Genomic DNA, 24,399 nt, shown 5'->3' on the forward strand with positions numbered 1-24,399 from the left:
TCTAAATAAGACGAATATATAGATCACAAATATATAAAGCAAATTATTGTACTTTGAAACAAAGGGATGGCAATAAAAGTGCTGCAAAATTTTCCTAAATAGTTTGTTTTTCTCTACATGTGTGAGAATGTGTTAATTTAATAGCATTCGTGTATCTAAAAGTACAGTTGTGAACAAATTACGTACGCTTATATGTACTTACTCTTTTGTCAATGGTTTAGGAAATATTAGTTTGGTGCGAATAAAATATCCTTTTTGAAGTCTGGTAGGAAACTCACCTCAGCAACAAATCTCAGGGATGGACTAAGGTCATCACGTGTCTAACGTCACTAACTTTGTACAAGTTCAACAAACAGGCTGGAATACCCAGACAGGCAAGAGATGGTTCGTTGCTGAACACGGACACATGAAAGTGTATCATGTAGGGCACACAATCGCGAATGACTTTTCTTCACGAATTCAAACTGGAATATTATGCACAGCAAACCGAGAAAAAAAAAGAGCAGTGTATTTGATCTAGGAATAGCGAATTGACACTCATTCACCAATGATTGAAGATCGTTCCGATGACATAGTATTGCAAAATAAACCTGTAGGCCGCGACTTATAGCATGTTCGGACGAGATACTCAGCAATACCATGGCAGCGGACCTTCGGAAAAGTGTTCATGCCATTGCAGGTTAGTTAAGGGTACACCACACCATTGTCATTCGGCAGCTGCGTGCAATTGGTAAAATGAGAAAGTTTGTCTCACAGGTGTCAAAGAAGCTCACATCGGCTAAGAATTGTCGTCTGGAGGTGTGTAGTTGAGTTGATTTTGAGTTTAACGCCCCTTGCAGGAGCAAGGCTATACGAGACGGAATCTACTGATTAACGTGGGACCCGAAGCATGAGCTTCCGCCGGGAATCGAACCCGGATCTCCCACGCTAAAGGTGCGTACGCTAACCGCTTAGACACGAAGGAACTCTGTAGATGTTCTCTGAGTGGATGGAATTACCGTGAAAATTTCCTGCATCGGATCATCACTTATAATGGAAAATGGATCTGCTGTGACAACCGTAAATGTTGAAGCTAATACATTACTTGTGATTCTTTAGAACATAGCGTATATGTTTTGGGCTTAGACTTCTGTTTATGATTGTATAATTGCAGATAAATATTTTCTTGGTGACAGACATTGAATCCCAATGCATGATCCAAAAGAAACTTCCGTTCACGCTTGAAGATAAGTCAGTGGAATGAAAGGCAATATTATTAGTAGTAGTAGCAATGGTACCAGCAATAATGGAGTATTAGAAGAATAACCACATCGAAATGGAAGCTGATGGTAGCAATATTACAAAAAATGCAAAAAGATGGGACAAACAACAGCCAAAATACAGTTGTTTCCTTGGATTTTAATTAGTGTGTGAAATCCTAAAGTAAATATAAACTGTTAATGTGCTTTTGTGCAAGTTAGATTCGGGGAAGCTTATTCTTCTTTCTCAAAAGCCTTTTTTATCTTCAATTACGATCTGAACAAATACGCACATACCTTGAATAATTGTGTATATTATATAACAGCGATGTACCGCTGTTCTGAAATTGAGACAGATACGATATTACTAATTTGACAGTTTTCTTGTCAAAAATGAGCATTTAAGAGGACTTTAAGAATAGCTGTCACTTGACCAAATCTCGGATTCTCCCCTTCTATTTTTTTTTAAAGAAAAATCTTGACATGCAACTCGATTTAACGATCCTATATTTATATTAAAGTAATACTTGAAGTATTTAAGTAATATAAACTTATGTATTTGAATCTGAGACAATAACAAAACCTGTAATTAAATAAATTCAATTTATGTTATTCCATTCGTGTTTCAACTTACGTTTCGAATGCACTAAATAAAATAATATATAAATATATTATTTTATTTAGTGCAAATAAAATAATAATAAAATAAATAAGAGTAATACAGGTATACCATTAACTGAATTTACTTAATTAAATCGTGGATAGTATATGGAATATACGGGGTTCGGCACAAAAACGTGACGTTTTTCAAATTGAAGTGAAAGTGTTTTGCTTACAACTAGTAGTTATGAAACATATCACACTTACCTACCGAAAATTACGCTGTTACATTTTTAAAAGGTTTTCCCCATATCTGAGAGCCATATTCACGACTGGCGTCACTGAAGCTTTGTGTCTCCTCTTCTTTCTTTCTTTCTTTTTTCTTTTTTTTTTTTTTTTTCGTTTTTCGATCAGTTCTGCGTAGATACGATTGCTGAGAATGACCATGACGTTGTAACTACATCCAGCATTCATTTAAAGACGTTAAAAAAAAAAAAAAAAAGTGAATGATTGCTATTCAGCGTGCACCTCGCGTTCATCAGAATCACAGCATTCCAGGTAGCAATACCAGTGTTGCGGGTTAGAAAATTAGAATCGCAAGATAGTAAGCACAATTGGGAAAATATAGATGAACGGTATAGATCTACGAATAGTAGGTTGCTAGATTTGGAGTTTAACGCACCTTTTCAGCACTAAGGCTGCAGCAGATACGGACCTACATCTTAATGTGAGATCCAAAACATATGGAGTCTGAGTGGAATCGGATATCCACGAGGGAGCTTCAGAGCTATAGTAAACAACCACACTTCAATTCACATTTAAAACTGAGAATGTTTTCACCTCTATCACGAAGAATACTCACACTACAGACAGGAAAATAGACTCGAACTTGTTCTCTAGATTTTGCGTTAGTTAAGGTGCAAACAGGCTAGACCGTGGATCGAGTCCCGCTTCGAGCTTATTTGTAGTCAATTTCTAAGCTCTCAATATCTATATACGTGGTCCCAAATTAAATTCCCGTCAAGGTATTACCTAGGATACAAACCTCTGTAGCGTTCGAGCTCCACTTTAAGCATTAGCTCCGTCTCTTATATCCTAAGTGCTGAAATGGGACATTAAATTCGAATCAATCAACCAAACCAAGTCTCCTAGGCTTCCTTATGACTTACCACATTTTTTCACCATTATTATCACATACGCGCTCCACTACTACTTCAGGCTATAGAGTCTAAAACTCATAAAACACAATAAAGGTCTTGGAATTCACATATTTTCTGGAAACCACGCTAATATCTTTCTTCTTGATAAGGAAATAAATATGACCTTGGTAAGTGATATCCTCCCACAGAGAATAGGTTAGGCATCATCTTAAATGACAGAACGATTCTTATTGAACGTACGACGAAAGTCGACTTGTTCTTGGAGTCTCATTTTAGACAATGTTGACTAAAACACCACATAGACTCGTAGTAACAACTACTACACACTTCCCTACACTACACCGAACTAGTTGAGTCATTGCTTCCATTTCGCCCAGAATTACAGTCAACTTACCTGTGAACTACACGTAAAGGATGTTTCAAGTGTTGGGAGTTCCATGGTGGACATCATGCACCACTGACGAAAATTCCTTACACGAAATGTTGCTGGGGAAGGGGCCATAGTGGCTCAGTGCTTATTTCCGCTGCGTGGGGTGTCTGGTTGGATCCTAGCTCGTGCTAAGTGGGCAGACAAATACTGTGTGCAAGAGTCTTATCAGAGTTGTCCAGTTTCCTCCCACTTTCTTCATTCCATCATTTTATTCATTATCATTACGACTGCACTGCCTTTCTTAGTCTCAATGCATAATCGTCGGTTGTTAACTTAAAAGAGTTGCTTATGATACGAAGAATATCTTTCAATAAAATTAATGTGTACTTCTACTGAAGCTATTGCTATTAAGAATTTACAACATCCATCATGTCAAGACACTCTACTATCACTTATTATTAAAATAAATAAATACCAGGTAAAATAAAAAAAAAAAAAAAAAAAAAAAAACGCAGAAGAAACACTATTTCCCGCCTGATCATGCAGTTTTTGTCTCTTCCCGTCAGTCATCGCTGAAGGGAACAACACAAGATGCATTTATACTATACAAAAGTACACAAAAATGCATTAACGTCTAACGTCTTTGAAAGAACGATGAGTCAATACTACTGTTTATGTTTATCTAGTAACGATAATGTGGGGGGCTAACTGTCACGTAAGAACTCTTTGTTACCGTTTAGCGAGAGGCTTCGAACTTCACTTTTTGTGACGCTGCAGAACATTTTTTCGTGTTTATGGCAGCGAATTCCATCGCTAGGTTAACAACGCGTGTGAACACACCCGATAAGTTATTGAGGGTGTTGTTCAAAACAGCTATGTTTACTTGCAGGGAGGACGGTTGTTGTATGAGTAATAAAATCAGGTTGTCAAGTGGAGGCCAAAACTGGAAACACATTTATTGTGATTGGAAAATAACATTATGAAATCCTCATATGCATATTTTGTTCGTGCTCTTCCTTCACAGATCTACGCAACATCTGCACTTTTATCGAAATTGAAGTGTAAAATGTAGCACAGTTTTGTGGAAAGTTCATTCATCTTCACGGTGTAATTCTAAGACAAATGAAATGAAATATTTAAGTTTTACGTCCCACGGTTATGCCGGTTAGGCTAAAGGAGACGGTGATGATGAGAGAAAATGGTGGAATGAAGAGAGGGAGGAAACGGGAGAACCCCGAAAAAACCCACGAGCACGGTTTGTTCACCACAAAGTCCACACGGCGCGAGCTGGGATCGAACCAGGGACTCCAAGCACCGGAGGTGAACGCTCTACCACTGAACCACCGCGCTCCCGGTGTAATTCTAAGAATTCCACACTTTTTGCACATCTACCACTTTCAACTATCAGCTATCAAATGCTGTTAAACCTCACCCGCTGCGATTCAGATGCCCAGATTTGGGACACAAATACCATCTCGTGCGAAAAAGCTCAATACTTTTTAGACGACCTAATATACTCCGAAAATTACGGGGGGGGGGGGAGCTACATTTGTAATTTACCAGGAAAAGGGGTTCAATTTCAAAGAGGTGACGTATGAGGATGATTCAGAAAGTAATGCCTCCAAGCTCACTACTTGGCTAATAGTACTGCAAACGTTCTTCATTGTTTATCATTAATGCATTGATGTTTAATCTATAGAATGCCACTTGTTTCACCTTTCTATATCTTTTCGTTCCAGAGTAATGGGGCAATCCATGGCATCCAGTGCTGATGTCCGGTTGAAACAGCGGGCTGTCATTGAATTTTTGACTGCTGAAGGTTATGCGCCCAGGAATATTTATCACCGGCGACGAGTCGTGGATACACAATTACGACAGGGAAACAAAGCATCAGTCGATGGAGCACCGCCACACGTCCTCTCCTCCGCCAAAAAGATACAAAGGCGTCCTATCTGCTGGCAAAGAGTTACTGACACTCTGCCTCATCCTGCCTATAGTTCGGTTCGTGCACCCTGCGACGCGGAGGTGGAAGCAGCAGTTCAGCAATGGTGTCACCAACAGCCACCACAATTCTTCGTCGACGCATGGAAAACCTTGCTTCGCGTTGGCGCAAGTGTGTTGCCCGTAATGGGGAATATATTGAAAAATAATGCCACCATTTGTAGCTGACATTGTAAGCTTTCCACTGATACATGTATCGGTGCTATCTGCCAAACACAAAGGTATCACCTTGGAGGCATTACTTTCTAAATTACCGCTGTACATGGAACGGAGAAAATGAAATCTTTCAGTTTTACGTTCCATGGTTATGCCGATCAGGCTAAAGGAGACGGTGATGATGAGAAATAAATGAAAATGATGGAATGAAAAAGTGGGAGAAAACAGAACCCCGAGAAAACCCACGAGCACGGTGTTTGTCCACCACAAAGTCCACACGGCGTCAGCTGGCACATAAAACGGATAGCATGTGAAACAGAAATTTATGTAATTCTTTTACAGACACGCCTATGAAATTCTCTGATGCATTCCTTATGGAGTTTTACGGGTTGTGTTGAAACGAGTGTTCGGGCGTAAACACCAGCTCATATTCGTCGGTGTTTGGAAAGTCTGTCAAGAGGAATGGAACATACTTGGATCAAATTGTGCTTCACCACATGGAATGTGAGATGCTGGGCGACAGCTAACAGAAAGAACTTTCATATCTAGCACAACTACTAGTCGTTAACAAGTGGAAAAATGATCTATCATCAGTGTACACAGAAAATTTGGAACACTTGAAATTATTAGTAGTAAATTAATTTAAATACGAGACCCTATTTTTGAGGTTTAATTAACAGCTAATCTCTTAACAGTCTTATGATTTTAACTTAGTTACTTTCACACAGAATCTGCAACAACGTCAAGAAATCTAGCTCGTTTTGTCACTTTATGTGTTACAATGTTTCTGACAAATTTGACGATTGAAAAAGACACTAAAAGCTATGGTTAGCTCCGAAACTGTAGTAAAAAAAAGCACTAATAGTCAGAAACATACTTGTGAAGCTACAACGCATTCACAATACTAAAGATTATAGGTGCTTATAATCTTTGCAGTGGTACAGTTATGAGCCTGGAACAACACTACCAACTTCTCATCCGTTCAAAAGAAAGAAAAAAAAAAAAAAAAAAAAATATATATATATATATATATATATATATATATATATATATATATATATATATATATATATATATATATATATATATATATTTTCATTCCCTATAAGTTTTTTTTTTTTTTTTTTTTTAATAATAATAATAATCAATTTTGCAATTGTGTAGGTTTTAGAGTTTATTTAATACGTAATTGAAGCTTACCAGAAAGAGAGAGAGAAATTCTGTCATGTTTCAGTTCTTTGTTAATTGCTTCTATGCTTCTTTTCCTTAGAAGATGCTGCATTTGTTTTAAGCGGGATAAGCTAGAAAATTTAAATTTTTTCAAATAAAAATAATATTTTCTGTTAAGCGCAACGACAATGAAGTATCGAAAAAAATATGCAAGCAATGCGCGATCAAGTTTTCAGGCTTCTAGACAAGCTTTTCTCATGAGATTATAAATAATTTACACGTACAAACGTTCATTACTTCCTTGTTATGCAAAGTGTTAAAGTTCCTCGTCTGAACTATTAACGATGATTCTGAAAAAATAAATAACGATGATTAATGTGACACAAACAAATAACAACAGAAGATCCACAAGAAAGAATGGAAGGTAAACGAAAGAAAATACTTCATTATAACTCAGTCTTTATAGACAGGAAATTGATTCGTACAGAGATCGTTTTTGCTTTCTTTTTGCCAATTAAGAATATCACAGTCTATTCCTTCTAGGATTTTTCCCTCCTTTAGTTCATACGCTAGTTAACCAGACGATGAAACTCGATTCAACAGTAAGACAGTATCAATTTAATCAAAAACACTTCTTAAGCATAAGATAAGGGTAAGCAATCAGTGAATACCTATGTTTTGAAAAATTAAAACCTGTGTTCCTTTCTAGGTGCAATACAAGTTCAAAAGCCCCTAATGGAACACATTTTAAAAGGGAATAAATACATTCGCTGTAAAAAATCTCAGTATTCTGACAACTACAAGTTGATTGCGAAAAACAATGTAACTTACAATAAAACAAAATACTATCAACAGAAAAGAAAACAAATATTCACAGTTAATTTATTGACATTTAACGAACTTAGTGGAGCTTTCTACATAATATTAACAGATGTCATTCAAATGATCATTTTTTAAAATTTTTATACTAGAGAATTTCCAGTATCTTACTTTCTTTAGAAAAAATAAATAATTGAAAACCTGAATTTAGCAAACAATTTTCTACAAATTCAATGGATGTGATACACGCTAGCAACTCGAATCATAAAACTTTCACATTGCGTGGAGAAACATTGTATTGGCTACGCCTTCGTTTTACTTCCTTCTCTGGCCACCACCTCCGGCCAAAATTGTGGCTATCCGAATGAAAATGTTCAGCGTATCCAAATAGATGGAAATTGACCTGTACGAAAGAAATAAACTAATTAGTGTCACTTTATTAATAGAAATAAAATACTACTATTAATAAGCATCTCTATTCGTTATAATCAAGTAGTTTACTGCTATTTCCGAGACGGATCTGTACCAACTATAAGTGCTGAGAGGAGAGGAAACAGAACATGACTATTCTTAGGATATTTGAAATATAAGTTTTAGTTTGATTGGCAATACCGATGTATGGTTTTGTGTCAGTTAGTATTAATTAATAATAATAATAATAATAATAATAATAATAATAATAATAATAATAATAATAATAATAATAATAATAATAATAATAATAATAATAAAAAAGATGAAATGTTATTTGTGAATTGAACATTACAAGATTTACTAGACGGTAAGATAAAGAAGTCTGAACTGATTATACAATTATATAATGTATTTCCAATTGTATAAAGAAAAGGATATAGCTGTCTCGATTCCTGATACATGAACTGCTATGAATTGATGTGTATACTACCCAAAATAATCTAGGCGATTAAACCTTTTGAATTTACATGGTTTACAGAATTATCTCATAAAGTGAATCCATCTTTAACGGAGACCTCCACAATACTTTTTTTTCTTTCAGCAAAAACATAAATAATTACGGAACAGACGCCCCAACCCCTTGTATTATAGACACTCTCTGATATGGATAGTCTTTTCTCTCCAATATTTTAGCAACCTCTTCATAATGGACACGACTATTCTGGGGTCGTAGGTATTTAGTACAGAAAACACTTCCTGTAATCTGAAAGTACATACAACAGAGAAGAAACAAATCTCACACAATGTCTTCAAAAAATAGTTGCAACTGAACTTGAAATGCTTATTTTGTTCCTCCACAATAAACTGCTCTCTGGTATATAGAATTCCTAGAAAACTTTAAATGAGTAAAAGCAAACATGGAAGGTCAGTCCTATGACCAGGATTTCAATGAGAAACTTCTTCCATTTGATTACAAAGATAAAGGAACAAACGCCGCTAGTTCTACGATAAAATTTCAACGCGTAATATCTGTCTTCTCACTTTGTTTCGAAACGTCCTCCAGTAACCTGAACCCCCCTCCCCCAGTAATTCGAACACAATACAGCATTTGAATATTATTTATATTTATACCTAATATCTAAAATAGGGTTTATCATTTACAATTACTTCATGAGCTGTGAGTAATCTATATTTGTGTAAATTGTGTGTAACAGACACCTATCATTTGCAAACAAATATTCATATTCCGACCGTGTTCGCTATATTCAAAGGCTATACTGCATCACGTTTCCAATTACATTTCCTATTTTCACTAATTATCAACTATGAAATACTATCTGTGACCATAAAAAGAGAGATTAAGAAATAAAAAAATATTTTGAAATCGAAAACGCTCACTAAATAACTCGTGAGAAATATGGACTAGACGAATGACCAATGAAACAACAACAGCAAAAAGCAATTACAAGAAGCCTTCAAAATGTAAATGAAATGAAATAAATTCTTTGAGTTTCACGTTCCATGGTTATGCCGGTTAGGCTAAAGGAGACGGTGATGATGAGAAATGAATGAAATGGTGGAATGAAGAAAGTGGGAGGAAACGGGAGAACTCCGAGAAAACCCACGAGTACGGTGTTTGTCCACCACAAAGTCCATGCGGCGCGAGCTGGGATTGAACTAGGGACCCCAAACACCGGAGGTTCACGTTCTACCACTAAGCCACCGCCTTCAAACTGTAATTAAGGAGGATAATTGAAATTATAAAAGGCATTCCGGTAACTGCTGTGCAAAGACATTTGTGACAATGAAAGAAATCTGAACTTGACAAACATCCAGAAACTACAATGGCAATAGTTCCCTGGTATCCTGATGTTTCGCACTTTTTGTGAAAGTATCTGATAATCATGATCATACCCTGTAACAGTACACGTTGATAGGAATCTTGAACTTTTACACTGAACTAAAAAGTCAGCATGTTGTCCGATGATACCACCTCAATTCAACAACCAATGTTGCAGAAGCTTTAGTCTTTTTGAAAATAGAAACATAATATGAAGATTACCTTTGAAACATTTTTCCATTTCCAATAGGAATTACTCAACAGATGAGATTAGTTTCAATTTTAACGGTGTTGATTACCTGTGCCATCTTGGTTTTCAGTTCACTGATTAATATGGGGAATTTTTTTCTGTTTTCTTTGAACTAAAGTGGAATATTATTGATGCAACTTAACTGATTTTTTTTTTTCAAAATTATTTAAATGTCTCTTTTCTCATGAACACTAAATTTTATATACATATAATTTTAATATTTAACAATATTAAATTTATATGTAATGGAAAATAATTTTGAAACAGTAAGACACATTTAACTAGACTCGAAGAAGAAGAAATCTGTTAACACTAGAGGGACCAAAATTTTTACCTCCCTAGAAGTACCGAGCAGTCATTTTGACGGCTATTTAAATGAAAGAGATATATATCATTTTTCTTTATATTTCTCTTATTTTAGTTTTAATTTAATATGTTTAATCGACTAGCTTATGATTTATGTAAGTTTTTCTCGTGATATAATACAGGGTGATCCACTAAATTCCGTCAATACATTAAATATAATATTAATATCGAAAGTTTGTTCGCAGGACAGTGACATGAAAAATTAAAATAAAGGAATAATACGTACATTCCTACATATGAAATCCTTTTTTACTAATCACGTGATCACACTACCTGCCCTGTAGACATTGGCTGGGCTATTTTTCTTTAGCACAGACCCAGTGTATAATACACCAAAATCATTATATTTATTTCAAACTTTTTATTACATGAAGGTGAATTTACATTTTCAATACATTTTTATTTCAACGTGTATGTACTGAACTCAAGGGAAAAACACTTTTCTCGCGTTTACACTTGTGTACTGTGAGTGGATTTTCTAATTGATATCCATAAAGGTTAGTAGTGAACATATTCTTTTCTTTCTGATTCAAGCACATTTTGGAAAGTTCTCTTCTATTTGGACGCATACTACCAATCAAGGTCAACTGTTTCTTTTTCAAAGATTCGGCTAATTTTTAACTCGTAAGAAAAGTTATCGCATGTAACATTCAGTCCTCTGTTGAGAAAAGAATCCATCGTCTTCAGAACAATATATTCGCCTAACTCTAAGTCCCGACGTCGTTCTTAGTCGTTTCCCATGTATGGAATGCCTTTTAGTTGATACCGTGACTTTAAAACTGCAAGCAGCAACATTTGAATCCAAATTTGTCAGGCTTGTTTGTCATATATGTATTTGCATGTCATCTTACTAGAGAATAACTGTTCATCCACACAAACACTGTCGTGGGTTTTATAGTGCCTGATACAATTCTCAATGAATAAGTTCTGCACAGATGATACCAAAGCAAGCTTGTTTGCTTTCAGCCTTGAAGAGCTAGGGCACTTTTCATCAAACCGAACATACTTTTTTATTTCAAGAAATATCTTTCTCTCCATAATATTTCTGTAAAACACTGGTCCACAGCTTACGTTCTATAGTTCCTTTACAGATATATCTGAAGCTACACGAAATATCAATATTGCTAAAAATGAAAGTGTTCTGCAATTGACAATGGCCAAAGAGAATCTTGACTCTGTCTGAACTTCAATAACGGTGCATTTCAGAATGTTTCTCAACATTGTCTCGTCTATGTACAAGCGAAAAGCACTACAAAAATCACCATCTTCAATATGATGTAGCGCATAACATAACGAACATGTTTCTCGCGAAGGATGTCGTGTGAGGCAGTACACCCAGCATTGTTCTGTCAGTCCATTTTACTCCAACGCGTCCCATGATCTGCTATAAAAACATTTGATTGATTACTTCTGGAAACTTCTGTATCTGTTTCCTTCCTCTTATCCGAAGAAGTAGCTTCAGTTGAGTTGAGTTGATTTTAGTTTAGCGTCCCTTTCAGCAGCGAGGCTATATGAGATGTGGACCTACTGATTAACATGGAATCCGAACCACATGAGCTCCCGCCGGGAATCGAACCCGGGTCTCCCACGCCAAAGGCGCGTACGCTAACCGCTTAGCCACGGAGGAGCTCAAAAAGTAGCTTCAGGCACTGCATTCTAGTTACTACTGCTGGCTTCATCGAAGCAATCTCCCTGTTGTTCTTCCACGCGAAATTCATTTTCACTCAAATCTTATAAAGCACGTAACATTTTATCAGGTCTCATGTTGCTTTTGTAATTAATCATATGTACCTTCAAGAAAACCTTTATTTCTACAGACAACAATGTTACCAACAAGATACGAACATAATTCAAGAAGAAATCAATTAAAGAAGAATTAAATATTTTACCTTTACAGCAATGAAAAGCAGAAATAAAAGATATATCAAATAGCAAACTCGTTGGAAAAATAACGTAAAATATTTCAAAATTTATTGTTTCTAACAGAAATATTACATTTATTATTTCCATATAGCGTACAACCTATAAAACAGTCCACATCAACAACAAAATATATATTTTTAAATGAGGCAGTCAAATTGACGGTTTAGTCCTTCTAGGGGTATACAACAAAAATACGTATTTATTTAAGATAGACACACAATGTTTATATGCTGTATCAAACCTCTCTTAAAAATAATAAAAAGTCCTAAAGTATGGGTTAGTCAAAGAAATATATGAGATATAGAAAATTGTTTTATGTGATGCCGTCAAAATGACGGCTTGGTCCTTCTAGTGTTAAGCCACATCGTTAAAATTTCACTTTAGTTCGAAGAAAACAGAAAAATAATCCTCTACATAAATCAGTGGGCTAAAAACAAAGATGGCGTACATAATCAACATCGTTAAGTTTATTTAAAAAGAGAAAATACATGTGCTATTAATAAGACCTTCGATATTAGGGAATGTAATGGAGAAAAAGTTACAAGCAAAGTACATTTTTATGACATGATATGAAATGCATCAGAAAAAAAAAAAAGTTTGTTAAATGTAAATCTAGAAGTAAAATGCAAAGAGTGAATGAAAAAGTGCATGAATTGGACCAAAGCTCGAACACGGAAATAAAAGGAGTATTATTGAATTCGCACCTGCAGAGAATTTGGTGTGTAAAAAAATAAAGTAAAATCAAATAAAAATAAGTTTAAATCGAGTGTTTCCTCCTCCCATTAATATAATGATAATACAATCGTTACTGGTGTTCTGAATATGGACACTGGATTGTCCAAGCACAACAGCTAGGTTGGAGTACAGACCTACCACGTGGTTTGAGTGGAAGAAACCGAAGAGCGAGAGACTATATGAAGGGTACGGAGAAAAAACAAGGAATGTCCATGTATGTGCTTTTTCGGGTGCTTGGTCCTATTTGCTGGTGACTCTTGGTATTATTTGACTGTATATGCCATGCATGCGTAAATGTAGAAATGTCCATGTAAAAAGGGGCAAAAGATTTAACTAACCCTATTCTTTTTACGCAGTTTTCAATATTAAAACGCCGTTTTCTCGAAAATGTAGTTTTGTGACATTCCTTTTTTTTTTTTTCCTTACCCTTCATATGGCTGTTCTGAGAGCGGACTAGGTTGAGTAGTGGTTTATGCATCGGCACGGTACGCCGAGGATCTCGTGTTCGAGTCGCGGTCCAGTCATGCACTTTTTCATTACGTATATCATTGAATTCGCACCTACAGAGAATTTGGTGTGTAAAAAGAAAATAAGTTTAAGTCGGTTGTTTCCTTCTTTCATTAATGTAAATAGAAAAACGTTAAAGTGATTTTTAAAAATGGCAAATATACATTGTTTAAAAGTCTGCGCAGGTAAAAGTTTTCCACTTCCTTAATCTCAGAAGTACAATGCAACAGATAGTGTCGCTAAGTTTACACCGTAAGTCCCATTATTCCTTCTCTAGCTCAAAGAAAGTTTGAATGAGGACGCAAGTGACAGTGATTTACATTAGTATGTAAAGAGGATAGTTTCATCTTTATGGTAATGGATTGCACTCACCTGCCCTGCACTGTAACCCCTCCCTTTATTTATTTATTTATTTTTATTTATTTACCACCGACCATGTTCAACATGATATCCCTGGCGATGAACAATTGCACGACATCGGAGCTTCCATTGAAAGAGGCTTCTTTCAGTACAATCTGATCCAGTTTAACACACTCATCCTTGGATACTTTTCAAGGATCCATAAAATGTTCTAGCTCGACGTTTTGTAATGTTCCATTTAAAGTTCAATGGCATAAAAGTCAATGGGTTATGCATCAGGTGATTTAACAGAGATGTGTCTAAATGAAACAGCCTTGGTACCTGTCTAATGTTCCATACAAGCTATGTAGGCCATCGTTGTTTTGGCAGTGTGACTGCTGGCCTTGTCTTAGTGCATGTGACTTTAGCGGGCTCATTGTTAAAGCAATTGCATATTGGCGGTATATGAGATCTAAGACACTTTGCTACCCTCATGCCTCTCCATTATATTCCAACCAATAAACTACTTTACACTACTGGACGAGACAGAAGTAGACGGAACTTGTAGACTTCACCAGGGTGTCGCTACTAATACTTTCCGGATCCCCTGGCTGTAGTTCAGCAGCAGACTTATGGTGTACTGTATTTCTTCAAAGATGCACAAAATTCTGCAACTGGATAATTGTAACTTCATCGGCAGTACCAATGTGAAACGTGACTCATCTGTCCAGGCAACCTTTTCCCATATTTCCACGATCCAGTGGCGGTGTTCCTTTGCCCATGTTAGACATTGTTTCCTGTGTCGTGCGGTTAAAAGGGATACTCATGTGGGCCTATGGCTTCTGTACCCCATGGCGAGTAGGTGGTTGTGGGTGTGTGGCTGCTAACACGGCGTTGTTGTCCTGCATTGAACCTCTCCGCGATTTGAGATACTGTGGCCAATCTATCGCTGTTATGATGCACGCCAGTTTGCGCCTACCCGTATCATCGACATGCCCCTGACCACAGCACTTTTCCCGTGCGGGTGCGGTTTTATCGGAAGCCAGGTACTCATGATACACCATTGACATACCGCCAAGTGAACTTTGTGGTGGACAAACACCGTGTGCGTGGGTTTTCTCGGGGTTCTCCCGTTTCCTTCCACTTTCTTCATTCCACCATTTCATTCATCACTCATCATCACCGTCTCCTTTAGCCTAACCGGCATAACCGTGGGACGTAAAACTCAAAGATTTCATTTCATTTTCACACCACTGACATAGTTGCCTTTGAAAATCCGAGTGCCGCAGCCACTTCCGAAATCGAGCCACCCAGCCTTCTGGCCCCTACGATTTGACCACGGTCAAATGCACTCAGGTCCTTCGTCTTGCCTATCACACACTGCACTGACACGGATACTGAGAGAGGAAACACACAGCAGCAGTACACGTGCGATGCGTTTCCTTCACATGGAGTGGTGGAGCCTCTGCAGGGCGGTTTCTGGAACTGTCCTGCTGTCTCAGAACTAGTAACACGTAAATGAATTACCACAAGCTATCAGTCAATTATAATAGACGTGCAATAAAACGAAGGATTTACTATTTCAGCAATCATACAATTACATTTTGCACATTGTTTTGGCTTAATGCAGTGGAGGCAAATTGTAAACATACAACTTATGTTTTATTACTGGAGAGAGAGCTTTTTAACATTTTTAACCCATCTTGGATAATATACATCCTCTATCATTTTCTTTGTTCTTCTATGTATCAAAATCTAAATGTTGTCAAATAGTTGCTGCGACAGTAACAGTGTTCAGGATATTATATTGGTCATAAACTTTTATATTAAGAAATAAATAAATAGACGTTTGTTAATGATTACTATCTGGACTTTAACAAAATCACACATTGTATTTTGCCTGAAATACAACTGTAGCTACTATGAGCCAAAAACGGCCCATTACAACTTGCTGTATATAGTAAGCAGCATTTACCTTCACATTAGATGACACTCTGTATATAAGAAGCTTCCCCTTGGTAGAGAAATCCGCCACTACCACAACTCTATATGGTCACTATGCCTACCCTTTTCATTGGCAGGACAGTAGGAAATTGGAAGCACCTGCTTTGACCAAGTCAAATTTAGGATGATGACACGACACCATCTATCATGCGCTAGGTTACGCTGATATAAACGTTTACTTGGACTCGTTGTGCCTTTGACCTACTCAAACGGAACAACACAAAATATCGAGCCACAACACTTGAGGACTCTGGAAAATATGCAAGGACAAGTAGTCTTAATTAAATTAGGCCGTGCTGAATAGAAGTCTCTTTCAGCAGAAGCTTTGATGTGAAATTATTCATCACCAGGGCCATCATACTAAAGATGATCGAATTGAGTTGAGGTGATATTGAGTTTAACGTTCCTTTCAACAGCGAGGCTATATGAGACGAGACCTAACGATTCACGTGAAATCTGAACCACATGAGCTTCCACCAGGAATCGAACTCGGGTCTCCCACGCTAAAGGCGCGTACGCTAACCGCTTAGCCAGGAAGGAGTTCTGAAGATGATCGGTAGTGGAAAAAGGATTTTACAATTTACAGCAGACGGGTATAATTCATTACCATAAGGATAAAACGACCTTCTATACTCTGTTAAATAGGGATTGTTGGTTTTTGAGAAGCTCAAGTAGTACTATCATGAATATTATGAGTATGATCCTACGAAGGGTTGAACCGCTGTCCCAAGCATGGCTAAGGAGCAAAATTTAACAACGAAGATGGAAATGCATAACGGAGCAGGCATTAGTACAACAGACGTCAAAGGAATCAACCAAAAAACTCTCAACAGAACTTAGTATCCCCACACAAAGACGCAACGTCATGTGATGCAAGATTTAAGCCTGAAACAATTCGGCGACGTTTGTAAATGAACTGAATAACAAATTCAATGATAACCTCCACATTATTGTTAATTCGTGTGCACCATTTCAGTCCGCGCCGGATCCTTTGTCAAAACTTGCTACGGTTGATAAACTGCTTTCTTTACGTTGTTCAAGTAGCTAGGCTGTAAAACTATAAAAACGCAGGATCATTTGAAAACAATAACCTGGATATTACTGGTAAATCTCCCTTTTCTTTTCAGATGATCCTGGGTTTTTATAATCTTATCGGGTACCACCTTCAACAATGTAAAGAAAACAGTTTACCAGGTGTGGTAGATGTTGACAGCGCGGACGGAAATGACGCACATGAATAACCAAAATTTTGGTCAAGATACACGGGTAGATTATTTAATTAAACTGATATGCATTCTACAGCATCCATCAAAATGAACTGAATGCTAATAGTATAATTTAAACTGTATGTTACAACTAAGTTTGAAAGAAAGAAAGAAAGAAAAAAAAGAAAGAAAAAAAGAAAAAAAAGAAAGAAAGAAAAACTTAATAGATAAATTGAGAAGTTGTAGCTTTACAAATAATTAAGTGAAATTCTCAACTTCACATTCTTATGTGCGTATCTTTTAAACAACTTTTGTGACATCCTAACGAACTGTTCTCTTGTCAAATAAATAGAGAAAAATATAAAAAAATACAAAATAATAATAATAATGAATAAATAAATAAATAAATAAATAAATAATAATAGTTGTTTAATAGAAATCACAACCATATGGGTCGTAAGGGAACCAGATATTCCGTATCTTCCAGTTACAATTGTCTTCTAGCCTACTCTGGCGTGCAATAAACGTCTAGTCAGTGTAAGTTATTGAGTGTAACTTGTTTCTTATTTATGATATATATATATATATCATGCAGCATCTATCAGCAAAAACGTTGAAAGTAGTTACCTGGATACGTAATATACTTTTAAATACTTTCAAGCAAGAATCTCATTACTTGTCAACTTATCCCAAAGGAAAGAAGAAAACACTATGCTACGATGCTACAAAACTTGGTAACAAATAGTTCCTAAGTTCAACTGCAGAATACTTACGCATTCACAGGATCGAAAGGTCTTTCGGCGACGACTGGATATACTTCAGCTGCTCGAATAATTCGTTGCGTATCGTACAGTAAGAAAGCGGAGAAAACCAAAAGACCACCGTACAAGCTAATTGAATACAGTCCAGCTCCTAAAGCAGTTGTTGGAGGGAGGAACATGCTACCTGCAAGTACACATAAACAGAATATATACCTTAATGGTAATCTCATTAGGAATAACAACATAATATATTCTTACTTTGTATTACCAGCAGTCTGCTACTTTCATCAGTAATTTTCTTTAAAAAATTGCTACACTGGATCCACTGTTGATCTTCTCACCTACTGAATTATTTTAGAAGAATTTGTACAAAATATTACAAGATACGATACCTCGATACACAACCACCCTATTGTAGAATTTGGGACTATTACTGACTATAGCTAATAATTGTTTGTATGTATACTTCGTACCTATCCGTGTGCTATATATAGAGAAAAAAATGTCGACTTTTGTTAAATACGATGTATCGTTTGATATATTAAAAGATGCAATTTACTTTGTTTCCACAGGAAACATCGATTTTACAGTATTAAGATAGTTTTAAGCTTAATTAGTTTAAAAAGTGTATTTTCCAGTTTTGCTTTATTTTTGTGTTTTTAAAATAAATTCTTACTCTTCAAATGCAATATTTCAAATTTCTATTTTCATAAGAAGTATATCAATATTTTGAAGGTTTTATTTCAGTCATATTTTAATAGTTCCACCTTTGCTCTTTTCGATCTTCTAAAATTTTATTCATTAGCAGCATTGTCGTTCTTAGTCTCATGTAATCTTTACGTTTATGTCCCACGGTTATGCCGGCTAGGCTAAAGGAGACGGTGATTATCAAAAATGAATAAAATAGTGGAATGAAGAAACTGGGAGGAAACGGGGGAACACCGAAGAAACCCACGCACACGGTGTTTGTCAATCACAAAGCTCATTTGGCACGAGCTGGGATCGAACCAAGGATCCCATGCACCAGAAGTGAACGCTCTACCAGTGAGCCACTGCGGCCCATTTTTCTTAATTCTCATCTTTTTATTGGATGGTGTCCTCTATATGTTGTTATCTATCATTAGATTCACCACCCACTTCTCAGTTTTTGTCTAGCCTCGAATCTTCATTTAGTTACTGAGTAGTTTGGCGAATCTAATCCTGATGGCAGACATATGAAATTCTGCTCCTTAAGTTTTAGTAGCGTTTCACCGCTTCTGATCAACAGAATAATGAAAAACTTACTCCTGTCAGATGTAAAATCTAGTGTTGCTTTGAACTTAGTGAAATAATGTTTCAGCCAAGGTGCAATTTGGGCAGTCATTTTGATAAAACAAGTTGATCTATTTCACTTAGACGAATACTGGTGGAACTTTTTTTTTTTTTTTTTTTTTTTTTTTTTTTTTTTAATGTATTGTGAGGTTAAATTTATTTAAACTAGTACGATCTATTGCAAAATTAAAATGCAAGACTGGACCGAAATCGAAGCCGACCCTTAGACTTCCCGTGTTGATGCGTTAACCACCACGCTATTCACTCCGTTCCCTCAACAATCATAATTTCTATTCTTAACCCTTTCCCTGTGTTCGGCGTAATATTACGCCCACGGCCAATCAGGCACTTACAATGCATTTTCCTGAGCGAAACCCTTTCCATAGTGTGTAATTTTTTGATAACTTCTGCGCATGGCTTACACCAGTTTTGTGTATATATTGCTTGTTCTGACTTCAAGGACCACTTAGTATTGTATTTACTATTATTGTTAATACATTATCATCATCGTAACCATCACAGACATTATCATCATCCTTATCATGATCATTTCAATGTTGCTTATTTCTTTCGTATTTATTACTGAATGGAAAATTATGAGCAGCAACTTGGTTAGGTTATGTTAGATTTGGCTATAGAATAATATACTTGGTCTTAATTCCAAATCTACTTCTTTTTATGGGAATATATTGAACCCATGACAACCGTCCTCTCCGCAACATCAAACTTTCATCAACAGGCAGTTGTCTTTCTGGTATATGCACAGATTTGAATGCAGGAACAAGGTCGTCTAGTACAGGTTTTATTTTCCAGTTTTCGATTGGAATTATTGTATGGTTTTGAATTGAGCAAAACAAGTCTGTTGTATAGCATAATATGTCCAAAAGCTGGTGTCTCCAATATCATCTTTTTGCTGTAATGCACAGGGAGTTCGGGTTTCCACACAAGTCCCTGAAGAATCAGAATAGCCAAGAACAACCACACTTCAGCTGTGACGTATCGCTCCACGCAAAGTCGACTTCTCTTCTTCAGGAGACTCGTTTCTTCAACATCGTTTGACTTGAAAACCTTTTAGTTTCAAGAACAATCAACTGCACAAGATCATCGGAGAAATATAACTTCAACAATTCAAGAGCATTATCTTTATCGTTCATATCCAATTTCAAACCACTGTTGTTACAAAACACTTCTGCTAACATGCGTGTACGTAGTCTTGTCCACGAGAGGTACCAGCAACATCTTTCATTTCACTCCCATTGTCATCCATCAGAATCAGAGAAATCAGAAATATCGGATGAAAAAAATCGGTTATTTCCTTCTATTATCACATGTAACAGAATTACTTCGCCTAATGCTTAAGTAAATATTTCAAACATTGTGACGTTACCACAATTTGTGAAACGCAAATATTTACCTAGCTGTTTGTTCATAATCTGCCCTCTGAAAACAAAAGAATACCTGCTAATATTATACACAGTAATGCTTGAATTACTTAAACCTAGGTCTCAGTTATCTATTATGCACACTCTAGAGGTAATTAATATTCAGATAACAATATGGGCTTTTCTGATTTGTAAGAAATTCCTACCTATTGAAGATGCGAACACAACTCCTAATCCAATGGCCAATGGACCGCCTATTGTAAGGAACCTTTCACTTGGAGCGCAAGCAGCTACAGTAGACAACCCTCCAACAACTCCTGCTGTATACCTGTCAAGCAAAAGTAGAAGTTAAAATTAGGATCAACACTTGGAAAATAATTATTTTACTAATTGTAACAACTGCAGATGAATGTCTGATTTCCTGACATTTCAAAGCTGTTCAGATTCAATGCTCAATTTTAAAGTTCCAAACACGGGTATATACGTTTCGAAAAGCAGAAAGGAAATACTCTGGCAAAGACATTTCGCACTGAAGTTTGAACTCAATAAACATGAAACACATGTCGAAGGATTGTAAAAATATAGTTTTGTTTTTTGTTTGTTCATTTCTAATGTGACATGTACACAAAGAACGGTTCTCAGCAGTACTACAAAAATATTCGTCAGAAATACCACTTAACAAAACTATATAGCTACATTCCCATTAACGTAAAAAATATTTCAAAGAATAATGTATAAAATTGTATCTAACACGTACTACTTACCATGCAGCTCTGATAAGTATGGGTCCACCAATAAAGCACAAGGGAGCTACAAATGCTCCAAGAATAGCTGAGTGTGCAATCCACGCCATTTGTTTCGGTCCGAAACCTGGTTTGTAAGGAATGCTCTGTACAACCATACCAGTTCCAATAATCGCCGCAAGTGAAGCACCAATTGCCTAGAAAACAACGAAAGCAGAAAAATACAACTTTTGCTTTCTTTCTGTCCTTTTGAAATATTATTGGGTTTAAAGAATTGAAGTTTGAATGTTTAACAACAATCACATCACAATGTAGGCCATCCTCTCCTCGCATAAGAAATGGAGATATGTTTTAGTGCATTAGTAATATTTTTGTTTACCATACAATAGGAATCCAATTATTTACTTAATGAGTTATTCTCTTTAAAAACTGCAAGTTATATTAGACACTAATATGAGCAGCTCGGGGGAATATTATAAGTGCCATTCCGGGTAAAATTGAGTTATTGGGGGAATGGATTGGGATCGAATCACAAAATAATATTTAGGCAGTTTAATTTCGAAAATGTATCTGGAGATGGAAAGAAAGCTTGTTTGTTATGTATCATTGCATTGTATAGCATGGGAAGGTTAAAACTTTCTTTTTCAGTTTACTCAAAGGTCAGAAAATGTTACATACCACTGTGTTTCCCTGAGCAGCTCCTATAAGAAATGTAGTAGAGAGAATTTGCTAATTAATGATGAACAGGAGGCACGTTCCAAAATGATGGAATTAAGTGGTAACTAATTCAACTGTCTTTATTGTAGGCATTTGCATTTGTAAAATATTCCTTCGTAACTGAGTACGTACTGGAGTATTAAGTTGGACAATGACACAATCAGAGATGTAACGATGTTCGATGTTAAAGCACATGAAGAATGTACTGACTTCAAATGTGTAAACAGAGGGGGAGGAGGAGGAGGAGGATGAAAGAAGAAGATGAAGAAGAAGAGAAAATACTTCAACACTTGATAAATATTTAATAATGCTAATTGTTAACGTTTAAATAATTACTTACCAACCAATGGTTTTTAGTGACGAGATTAAGGAGACTAGGCGTTCGAAAAACTGCAACTGCGCTTGCTGCGGTCACAAGAATTGAGCCTCCGAAGTACAAGTAAGTAGCTTTAATTCTATCTCTAACATGTTGTGGCCATAATCTACAACGAAACAATAATTAATACTTAATTATATATCATCTGTTATTTAAAATTACTAACCTCTTAAATACTTTGTACTTAGAACTATCGACACTTTTTTACTGAGACAAAGAAGTTTAAAAGATAAAGAAAATATGCCTTTGTTTGCTAGAAATCTTTTTATGAGTACATAGTTACTGGGTCGATGCATTAAGTTCGTGCGGTTTTCTTTTGGGTTGGCAACAATGCGGCGTGAAGCGATTGTTTATCGTTATTCCGTTGTTTTACCGTAGTTTGGAATTTGTGTGTTGTGAAACACATGTTTTCTTGATTGTGAACGTATTACTGTATATATTTCAGACAAACTAATATGGAATGTCAAGTTGAGAAAAGTGATCATTTCCGTCACAATTTACTCCTCGAGTTTAACCGAGGATCCATACAGCAGAAGCTGCGAGAAAATTTGTGCAGTATACAGGAATGAAGAAATTTTTGAAAGAACAACACAGAAAAGCTTCTCTTGAGCAATGGCAACACATTTCTTCTAGTCAAAACCAAAACAATTCTACAGGCGAGGCACTAATCTGCTACCTGAACATTGGCAGAAGGTCATACTAGATAGTGGAGGTGAATACATCACTGAGTGATTGTGAGTGACAGTAAAATGATGCAAATGTATTATTACACTATGTTACGTCTATGTTATATTTGTATTTGTATTAACAGACCAGCAGAATAAAAATAAAATATAAGAACCGTACGAACTTATATTAGAACCGTACTATGCAATATTTCCACCCTCTTGGCCTTGACTGATTCAATTACAAACAATACGTACGATTCCGAAGTTTAAACAAGCAAACTTCCAAATTATGTGAAAGAGAACAAAGAAATTAACTAAAGACTGATTTACATCAAAATCTGTTGATCCCTACTGAACACTACCAAAAATAGGAACCTAATATAAATAGAAGTATTATATTCGTAATATTTCTTTATCGCAAAGATCGAACGCACAAGGATCATGTCAACATTAGGTTTGCCAACCCTGATTCAAATAGCGTGATCTAAATTTGATTACACGTTGCACGTTACAAATTAAGACCTTCACATTTAAAATTCTTAGTTTTGAGTGAAGTAGTGTGAAACCAGTAAATAATTTATTAACTATTTAGTGTGGATATTGTTGCAGAGTAGTAAGTGAATACAATGAATGTAAAAGAAACGCAAAATGTAGGTGACAACTACATTTCATCGTCTTCAAGGTAAGGTGGACTTAAAAAAAATGAACCAGGAATTCTTTCAGGTGCCGAAATGATTGTCCTATGAAACAAAGAAAATATATGCAAGATAGTCCATCAGTTATTTTTATTCATACGTACGTATGTTTTATACAAAAATAAGAAGCTTAATGATAGTTAAAAAAATTATGAAAAGACTTTAACAAAATGCAACTTAAACTGATTAACACGGATATTTATTTAAAGATATGATTTCAAGCATTATTTACATAGTTTGTAAAATAATAATAGGGTCATTCCATTCCAAATCATCACAGAGAAAAATTTCACCAATTTCACCACCTCAGATTGTGATGAAAGTTGATGAAAAGCAAGAGCTTGTGGAGTAACCAACATTTGCCAAGTTATAAGCTCCAGTGACAAAAGTTGTCAGATAGCAGTGTTGCCAACCTGGCAAAAAAGTGCTACTTTTCGCAAACATGCTAAATAGAAAAAAAAAAAATCATAACTTCGCTCCTAATTTAGTTAGAAACGTCATGCTGGGCTTGTTGTAAAGCTGAAGGAATGTCCCTTCAATAATAAAAAAAAGTTCAGACCATTTCTGTTATTTTTGGGAGTCAAGGTTTTACACTTTGATCTTTGACCTCAAATATCTGAAAAAATGCATCTTTGATTTTCGTTAAAAA

General features: G+C 35.9%; 1 protein-coding gene across 2 annotated transcripts in view; it reads right to left on the reverse strand.

Moving 5' to 3' along the window:
* Nucleotides 1-7,141: 7,141 nt before the first annotated feature.
* Nucleotides 7,142-24,399, reverse strand: part of LOC145693193 (growth hormone-inducible transmembrane protein-like) — a 48,570-nt gene continuing 31,312 nt past the window's right edge. For both annotated transcript variants that reach the window (XM_081768972.1, XM_081768971.1), the window contains exons 4-8: nucleotides 22,352-22,493; nucleotides 21,316-21,491; nucleotides 20,758-20,879; nucleotides 17,871-18,042; nucleotides 7,142-7,917 (exon numbers count right to left, since the gene is read on the reverse strand). In XM_081768972.1, the coding sequence (XP_081625098.1) occupies nucleotides 7,830-7,917; nucleotides 17,871-18,042; nucleotides 20,758-20,879; nucleotides 21,316-21,491; nucleotides 22,352-22,493 (700 nt within the window). In that variant the 3' untranslated portion in view covers nucleotides 7,142-7,829. The remainder of the gene's footprint in view (nucleotides 7,918-17,870; nucleotides 18,043-20,757; nucleotides 20,880-21,315; nucleotides 21,492-22,351; nucleotides 22,494-24,399) is intronic.

The sequence above is a fragment of the Thermobia domestica genome, chromosome 8 (assembly GCF_964235325.1).
Source record: "Thermobia domestica chromosome 8, izTheDome1.hap1.1, whole genome shotgun sequence".
Lineage (NCBI taxonomy): Eukaryota > Metazoa > Arthropoda > Insecta > Zygentoma > Lepismatidae > Thermobia > Thermobia domestica.